General features: G+C 40.6%; 1 protein-coding gene across 3 annotated transcripts in view; it reads left to right on the forward strand.

Annotated features, from left to right (window-relative positions):
- LOC109951503 (tripartite motif-containing protein 46-like) overlaps nucleotides 1–4,083 on the forward strand; it is a 4,914-nt gene extending 831 nt beyond the window's left edge. Inside the window, exons 2-4 of one of the 3 annotated variants that reach the window (XR_002273617.1) lie at nucleotides 2,218–2,416; nucleotides 2,908–3,034; nucleotides 3,419–4,083. Coding sequence is in view for 2 of the 3 variants with exons in the window: in XM_020586030.1 (XP_020441686.1) it covers nucleotides 1,158–1,207; nucleotides 2,218–2,416; nucleotides 2,908–2,970 (312 nt within the window). In the remaining variant the exon portion in view is untranslated. Of the gene's footprint in view, nucleotides 1–1,155; nucleotides 1,208–2,217; nucleotides 2,417–2,907; nucleotides 3,305–3,418 lie in introns of those variants that run through there. The other 2 variants (XM_020586030.1, XM_020586029.1) reach the window with 2 other exon arrangements.
- Nucleotides 4,084–9,547: the final 5,464 nt, after the last annotated feature.

Genomic DNA, 9,547 nt, shown 5'->3' on the forward strand with positions numbered 1-9,547 from the left:
GGGGGTAAAAAAAAAAGAGGCTCGTAGGCACTGTGCCAGACTTTGATAGATGCAGTTCAGACTTTAACATCAGTTGCTGAAGTAGTCATTTATCCAAACCAGACAAACCTGGATCTCCACCAGACATAAAGATGGGATGCTCTCCTCAACAAGGGCACCTTTAGAAATTATTAGTAGGGGCCATTGTGCTTCAAACCGCTCACCACTGAATCAGCATTTGTTGTATACTGTCATCCATATGTGCATTTTACCTCTTAGGAGTTATTTTTGTTTCATCATCTGTCCTTAATCCCTTGAAGTAGTTTTCAATCATTTTGTTTGGTCTGTTTTATTTCTCTTTTATTTTGCCTGGATTGAGGGTTTCTCATGTAAGAACTGCATAGCTTGTGCCTTGTGCCCAACAATGTGCCTTCACGAAGGCCAAGAGCAAACACTTTCATTCTATTCATAAATACAGATACCTCAAATGTTTACTTAAGTACAGTGCTTGAGTAAATGTACTTAGTTACTTTCCTTAGTTGCATTGTAGGCAGAAGAAAGGGAAGTAACATGCTGCTCTTTGTTCCCATGGCCTTCTTGCTGATGAGTAATGCTCATAATAACTCAGAGGTCTGTAATGAAGTTGTTAGAAACACCCACTGCACATATTTAAACATGATTGAGCTGCAGAACCCATGTGTGCATGCCAACAGTCCAACCACACCCTTAGCTACATTGTGTGTGTACAAGCGAGGCGACACTCAATTAAGTAAACTGGAAAAAAACAGGCAAAATAAAACATGTGCTTACTGTATTAGCCTATTGTTAGTCTATTATCTTATACAACACTTAGACTAATCATGTGACAGAATGACCACGTTGCATAACGACCGGACTAGCCTCCTTTAGAAAAGTTGATTTGTTGATAATAGTAAACAATCCTCAGTAAATAATACAATACATTCCTTCCACACCTAAGTGTGTGTTACCTGTAGGAGTTATAATGGTTTTATCAAAATCCTGACAACACAAGTTGTGTAACCTATGCAGTATGCTTGCCGTGCAGGGATGCGATGTGGTCAGTAGGTGAGGTGGGAATGTTCAGAAGTTGGGAAAAAGTGCGACAGTGATTTTATAGTCAGGCGCCGCCCCGCCTGCTGCACTGTGTGACTCGGGTCATGACGTGGACTACTCAGCCTCCTGTAACTGAACAAACCGGTGATGGACGGTAAGAAGTAGCCTCTGTTAGGTTTGGGAGTAGGTGGACTAACTTCCATTTCTCCGTCAATACTAGTGGGGGGAGGGGGATTACTAGGGAAAAAACACTAGTTGTTTGGCCCTCACCTAACTCCATGGAAGTTTTATTTTACCTGGTACAAAAAAACAGTCAGTTTTACCACACTTTGCTACAAATTGATTCACACACACACAAAAGTTTCAAATTGTATTAATGTTCCTATGAGACACAGTGTGCAAATATCAGTAGTGAGTTTTATGTTGTATTGAGTAATGTTATTCTATGGGGACTGCTTTAGTACCGTTACAGCTTTTAGTATTGGTAAATATTTTATAATACAGCTTGAACTGGACAGACAAGAAAACTACATTTCAGCAGATTCTCCTGCAAAAACAAAACAAAAAACCAAAAAGAAAACTTCAAATTGCAGATATTTTTTTCTGGTGTGTATTAATAAATGATTTGTGCCCTCCTGTGGTGGAAATGGGGTATTGCAATCTAGGACTGTGTTACTTGGGAGAACCGAGTTTGTGCTAAACTGTAATGTGCTGACTATAATTATTGATGCATCATTGTGAACATCACGTGTAATGTCTCAGCTGGTAAAGGTGGATGTATGTTAATGTTAACTATCCTCCATGTTGGGGATGTTGGGGAGTAGCGAACTACTTGTAATTAATTTTTTCTTCTGAAGCCTTGCTATTACAGTGACTGTAGTTATGAAGTCACAGGTTTCTACAACAAGCAGTGAGTCCTTTTCAGCCATTCCCATCTCCTACTTCAGAAGTGCAGCCTTTTATAGAACTGACTATTAAAAAGAGTGATGTTTGGGAGTCTAGGAGCTTTGAGCTACATTCAGTACTGTTTGTCTCACACACTGGACCTTTTTCCCGTTCACTTTTAAAATGTTAACATTTGACTGTAACTTAGACAACTAAAGATTGAAACAATTGTTCTTCTCTTGCTACCCTTGTTGCCTTTCTTTTCCCTAACACCACCAGGTACAGACACACAGTGAGTCTGGGCAGTGTGGCTGTGATGTGCCAGTTCTGTAAGCCTCCTCAAGCTCTGGAGGCCACCAAGGGCTGCGCTGACTGCAGGGCCAATTTCTGTAATGAGTGTTTCAAGCTGTATCACCCATGGGGGACACCACGAGCACAACATGAACATATCCAGCCTACACTCAACTTCAGACCAAAGGTGAGACACTGAGTCACTTACTGCTCTATAAACTTCATTTTCATATTTCTTTAAAAACACAAATACATGCATAGTTAAAGATATTAAGGCATTCTATAAAATGGATAATTACAGATCAGTTATATGACAACCTATGTTTAGATGACATGCAAAAAAACCTCAACTTTGTATTCTGGTGATGCGGCATAAATCTTATTTCTTGATGTAGCAGTGTGAAACAAAGGTCGGATATTTTCTAATCACATCTGAGTTGCTATGGATCATTATCCAAACCACATACAACCACCATAAAGAAAGAAAAGGACAACAAACACTATTACATTGGCTTAATGTCTGTACTTCTGGGACCCCCGGCCTGTTGCATAAGACATGTCTTTCTTTTGCCAAAGGAAGAATATAATATAAACACACACTTAACTCCCTGCTATGCTGCTCTGCTCTTTCTCTCCTCAGGTTAATTGTGCCTCAGTTAATCAGACTCTCTTCCTCAGGTTCTGACCTGTCCAGAGCATGACCAGGAGAATCTACAGTTCTACTCTCTGTCCTCTTTGTAAACTGTGCCGCATCCACACCGGACACGAAATCCTTCCAGTGGCCCAGGCATACCAAGCCCTGAAGGTATGACTTTGGAAATCTGTCATGGCCTAGTTTTCTCCAAGTATTCTGTAAAATTAAAGGTTTACTATTTAGAATAGTTCTGGGAAAAAAAGCACATTAACATTGGAACATATAAATAAACATAAGACTGATACTCATAGATGTTACAAACTTGGCTCTTGTGAATTTCCCACTGGGGACCAATGAAGTCTTATGATTATACTGTATTTTGTGTTATTAATATTTTTCTGAAAAGTAACCAATAACTAAAGTTATCCAATAAATGCAGAGTATAAAATATAATATTTTTCCCTGAAATGTAGTAAAGTCGAAGTATGTAGCAGAAAATGAAAGTTCTAAAGTAAAATACAGATACCTCAAACGTTAAGGACTGCCGTGCTGCAGGGTGATGCCGTAACCTCTGGTGCTCCTGCTGTTTCCTGCTACAGTCAGCTTGCAGTCGTCATCTGTCAGAGCTGCATATTCCACCACCGCCATGTCCCACAGAAACGTATATGACTCTCACTTTGCCTGGAAATAGAGACATTCTCCACAACAAGCATGTGCATGCACACACAGGCAGACAGACAGAGACACATATGATAACTAACCGAAAGCTTGTTCAGGCCTACACTAGTTTAACTTAGAAGCATCTTTTAATAAGATGGAATCTTTTTAGGTTTGTTTCCCCTATCAGAGACAAAGACTGCAGTCCCATTTCTTTGAGATTTACAGAAGCAAAACATCTACAAAATTGACCCCGTGCTGATGGGACAGTGGCACAGAGTAGGACTTACGCTTTGAAAAAGTAGTGAATAGAACAAATGGAGCTCAGTCAGCATGCAAAATATTTGCACAGAAACTTGTGTAAACATTTTGCCCATTCATTGGTGTAAACACTGAATGCCATACAAATAAAATTTCTTCACAAAGATGATGAAAACAGATGTGACCCTATCTTTTCTAGCTTCGCATGTAGCATACAGTATTTTCCGAGACACAATCACGTGCCATAGCCTCCACACTATGGAGAATATGTAGAGCAACCACAGCTGAACATCTTTTCCTCGTGTACTTCCCTGGTCCCCCCCTCCAGAGTAAGAATATGCTCTCAGCAAATACAGCTAAACTGGCTTTTCACCTCACATCTCATCAAGAATACACAGGACTCTGAAGTTCACTCACCTTTAAAAAATAAGACATACTGGAGAAATCACATCCCCATCCTACAATAAAAGTGAAGTCAGAATGAGGAACATGCAGTAGTTTGTTAGCTATGAAGAACAACGTATAAAAACAGCTTTTTATTAAATATGTTTGGTGTTAAAACCATCTGTGCAGCAGAGCTACACTGCAGGCCGTTAGCTGCTCAATATGTCTAGAGTCCACTGTAATTTAATTATGCATCACTTTTCAATCTGCTCTTAAGTTTCTATGTTGTGGTGTGTGTGCTTGTTTTTGTGTGTTATAGAGAGAGAAGAGAAAATGCATAAAAAATTTATTCTGCAGCACACCGAGTTTGTGAAAATAATTTAAAGTCCTTGCATTTCAGTGGTGTAAAAATATCACTTTATTCAGAAGTCTGTGAAGTTGTGATGGAAATTGCTGAAGCAAACTTACAGTTTGTTCCTACCTGGTTGTGTGACAGTGACAACCTCCACTTAGCTAATTATCCTCAAGGTTGAGCATATGTTTTGCAGTATTCATTTCTCACTGAGCTGAAGATGAAGGTATAATTGTCATATAATTTATAAGCGTTTATGGTTTCTGGAAGACAAAGCGAGCCTTTCGGTGCCTTTATTATTGTGAAGAATAGTTAAATATTCTATTTTATGGGGCAGAACTGAAATATCTGTCAATTAACACTACAGAGAGAACTGATTTGATTAAATCTGACTAATCTCTGAGTTGGCCTGATTATACTGCATAATAAAAATATTGAATTTGTTTGGCTACCTATAGAAACTGGCAGCATGAGTATAAAGTGTCCTGACATTTTATTTCTGAAGACCAGATGCTCACCTTCTTAATTCCCTCTGATGGGCTGGAGACAGAGTTCTCAAAACCATTGTTCTTGTTGATGGTCTTCCATAGCTCAGCGAATGTGCTGTCCTGCTCCAGAGGGTTGGTGCCTTTGGCCCGGAAATACTCGTACATGGCCGAGTCCTTCACTGTGCCATAAGCCAGATCTGCCTGCTTGGACAGGTCCTGGAAAGACCTACAGTCAGGGTCACATTATCATTAGTGTTGACACATAACTTATTCTCATTTTAACATCAGAAACCAATATAAACTTCTGCTGCTTTCTTGCACAAAGCTTTTGCTAGAGGATTTGAGGGAGTTCAGGTTCCAGTCTGGTGTTTTTGGTACTGGGGATTAGCTTTGTTTATGAGTGAGAAAAATAGAAACAACTGATTAGATATTTAATAGTCTCCATCTTATTGGGTCAGATTACGCTGCAGGCTTTACTGCACTGAATAAAATTTTAGCTTTAACTTTGTCTAACAGCTTAGTTTTATGACTGCACTGGCATTGTGACTGTCATGATTTGGTTCCGCTGCTCCCTGTCCAGCCTTTATTTTGACGTTACTTCCTGTTTTGTTTCACCACAGTTTTGGTCTTTTTACTTTCTTCATCACTCGCAATAGTTTACACCTGTTTTCACTTCTATTTAGGCAGCGTCCTCCCACTAGGATGCTGCCAGATTGTTCTAGACTTCAGCTCTGACTCTCTAGCATTTATATTGGTTTTGGTATCTTGTGTTTTGACCTGGATCGTGCACTTCGACTAGTCTGTTCTTCCCTGCCCTCTGTTTGGACTGCTTACTTGGTATTTGGCTTTCGGACTGTGTTCTGACCTAAGTGTGTTTTGGATATTTCCGTTTTTGTGGTGTCAGACTGTGACCACAAATAAAGACTGTTTTCCCTTTTCCTCTTGTCTGGTGTTGTAATCGAGTCCACCAATTCATCTGGTTGGTCGGTGTAGTGGACACACCTGACATGTGACCCGCTGTGCTCGTGAACTATAGATTTGAGGTCAATCAACCCTATAAATATTTATAACCACCAGCTGGAGTAAACAGAACAGATAAGAGATGAAGGCCCCTGCTTTGTAAGGAGAAAAAAAAGTCAGAGCATTTAAAAATAAAATAAAATAAAAACACAACAGGTGATAATATAAGGCAATGAGTATTTGAAGTAGACATCCGTCATCCATTCTTAAGCGCTTTTCCTGGTTTGCTTTTTCTTTTTTAAAAGCAATGCAATATATAACTTTGATTCCAGATCAATACAGCGAGATACAGCCCAGTCAATTCATTAGCTATGATGGCTGAACCAAGATTGAAGGAAGCACACCAGCCACACGCACAAACCGCTTTTGTCTGTCCCTTCCTGCCATGCAGTGCTACAGAGACACAGCCATGCAAAGACTAATATTCCTCTTGTGTGTACATGGCACTAATTTCCTCTAAGGTATTCTACTTGGAATCAAAGGTGCTAAATGACTAGCGGCATATTTAGTCATGGTTTAGCTTTAAAAATGTCAAATTGGCAACAATTAAGACACAAATGCAAAGAGTTCAGCCTACGAGTTCACTAATTAGTACTAATCCATGTGCTATCCTGGAGGGCAAAAAAGAAACTTATCTGACTCTCACACTCAGGAGAAGGAGTGTTCTTTTCCCCTACTACACTGTGATGTAAAACAGAGTCCCAAGGTGTAGGCAGTTTGTAAAGGCTTATAGAAAAAGCAAACAGTGGAAAGGCCATGAGGTCTTAAAATGAATGAATTAATATGCAAATGTTTGCTTAAGTAACCATACTGCTTTCAAGCAAAGGTGATAATTGTTCTCATTAAGTACACTTTGGCAACAAGGCATAAGCACACACTCAGTGGGAAGCAAGTACACATATTGTACATACTATAAAAGGATTGTACATAGTGCTGCTTTTTAGTTTGCAAGATGGCGCCCACCGAGGTAGACATGTTTGCATTTTCCACTCTCGAATGCCGGCTGGAATGCTGGAGACTCACTCTGTACATCGAGGAGACCGCACTGCTGCTTCGGGGAAGGTAAAAGGAGGCGGTTTGTGCGTCTTTATCAATAACTTGTGGTGTGGAGATGTACGGACTGTTTATAAGCACTGTTCGCCAGACGTAGAGTTTTTATTGCTGAAATGCCGGCCCTAGTGATGGCTGATGGGGCTTTGTTGAAGCTTCGATACAGTATTCACACAAATGGTTCATTACTCGAGGCTTCAATGAAACCGTGCTCGAGTAGGACATCTAGTGGTCAAGAAATTGAAGTGTAGTCAAGATGTGTCACTTATTGGTTCATGGATTGTTTGGGATTTGATTCGCCATGCACATTCCTGTTCGACTACACTACATGGTTGGACGGTTTCAAGCTGACACAATAAAATATAAAATAAACATGGACACATGTTGAAGACCATGTTTCTTATGTGGCACGTCTGAGTGTAACCCTATATGCTCCTCACTTATATTTTGTGTTATGAAAACATTTAGATGGTGCTGCTACATTCATGAGATGTGCCCTACAAATTCAGACAGATGTCATTTTCACACGGGGCTGGTGCAAAAAAAGATTATATTATGGACTTTGGCAAAGTTTGTTTTGGGGTTCATTGGTAAAGAGGTTCATGGGTATCTGGGTAAAGAGGGTGTGCTTGAAGAACAGGGCAGTGTGTGTGCTTGTATAACTGCTTATGAGTGTTTATTGAGAAATAACAGTATATCCACAGTTTTCAGACACAAGCGTTTCTCCTTTTCCAGACTATTTCCCCAGCCTTGGAAAAAACCCGTTCACAAGGCACAGGTGCGGCTGGGGTACACAGGAAATGCTTGGATAATTCATAGAGGTTTGGGTAAACAGTTTTATGGGTGGCCCAGTATGTGAGGGCGTCATCAGTTCTTTCCAGGGGTGGATCAGCCAGGTATCGGTTCACTTCCACAATTGCATTAGCTGTGGTGCTTTGCATGTGCCTGGCTCTGTGTGCATCCTGATCCAAAGGTCTCCACACCTGAAAAATATTGAATATCATCATCACCAGAGGTGTCACTAGCCATGTCGTATTCATAATCAAATATGTGAATAAGTGATTCACATGACAAAGCGAACCAATCAGCTGACTCGCTCGATGGCCGACGAACCCAACTGCTTCGAATGTCAGTCAAGTGCTTCAGACGTCACCAGTCACGTGAACGAAACACGTCTCAGCACAGTGGTTCGAAACAATTGCCTCATGAGCTACCGCGCATGTGTCAGAGCCTTGGGTGTCAAAGGGCCATCACTAGCTGGCCCTACTATCTAGCCAGAGAGCATAGTGCTGTGCTTCTGGCTGCTGTGTATGTTAGCCCAAGAGCTAATCCCTCTGCGGTTCTCAGCAAACTCTATGATGTCATCAGCGCGCTAGAGACAGCGCACCCCGATGCTGTATTTATTGCTGCAGGCGACTTTAACCAGTGCAATTTAAAGACTGTACTCCCCAAATATTACCAACATGTGAACATTCCCACCTGGGGCAAGAACACTCTAGATCATGTTTACAGTATGTGACCGGGCCAGTATACAGGCCTATGCAACCCAGACACTAATAAGTTTTAGTAGTGGTCAAAGTATATTCCCTCCTGTTTCAAGAGGTCAAATTCATACAAACTCTACAATTATTGGGTTACCACACACAGATAAGTCTGCAAACACACAGAGACGTTGGGTTTGTCCACAAAAATAGAGATTTATTTGAGTCACTAAATAAGCTAACAGTGGAACAATATCTTAAAAAAAAAGTCCTAACCCCAAAAGCTAAAATGCTATGGTTAAGAAGTAGAGTAGAGTAGGTACTTTATTGATCCCACAGTGGGGAAATTTCTGTATTACAACAGCAATAGAGAACAACCAACATAACACCATAAGAAGAGACCCCACCATAAGAACAGACACATAAGAGCAGGACTTCATAAAAACACGGAAAAGAACACAACGAGGACACAGCTGCTTTAACTTGCTGCCACTCCGCGCGGCGCAACAAAGAACACTTAGTCCTAAAATAGACAGTTACATAAAGGCAACAAAGCATTAGAACCGATACACACAAGTAGCATCATCAGAACGTTACATTTTACACAGCACAAATAAGCAAATCAAAGGCGCCTAAAAACAGGGCAGAGCAGCACTGGAGAGAATCAGAAACAGCAGTAGAGACTAAACAACCAGGAAATCAAGAACGATCGAATATTATTCACACAATTAATCCCACAATGGGGGAGAGAAACCTGTGTTTCAGCCATAAGGATCTCTGAGCAACTACTCAAAAATACCTAAAGCAGGGCAATGTAACACTATTTGAGGAAGATCGGGAACAAGATATTACACATGAGCCTATTTGCAATGCATTTCACCCCCAGGAGCTGAATATTGCACCTCAGTAGATTATTGCATAGTCCCTCATAATTTCACCTAGCTTATCACTGCAGTGATGTGTTGTACAGTCTGATTGCTGTGGGGAGGAA

This window comes from Monopterus albus, unplaced genomic scaffold (genome assembly GCF_001952655.1).
Source record: "Monopterus albus unplaced genomic scaffold, M_albus_1.0 scaffold393.1, whole genome shotgun sequence".
Lineage (NCBI taxonomy): Eukaryota > Metazoa > Chordata > Actinopteri > Synbranchiformes > Synbranchidae > Monopterus > Monopterus albus.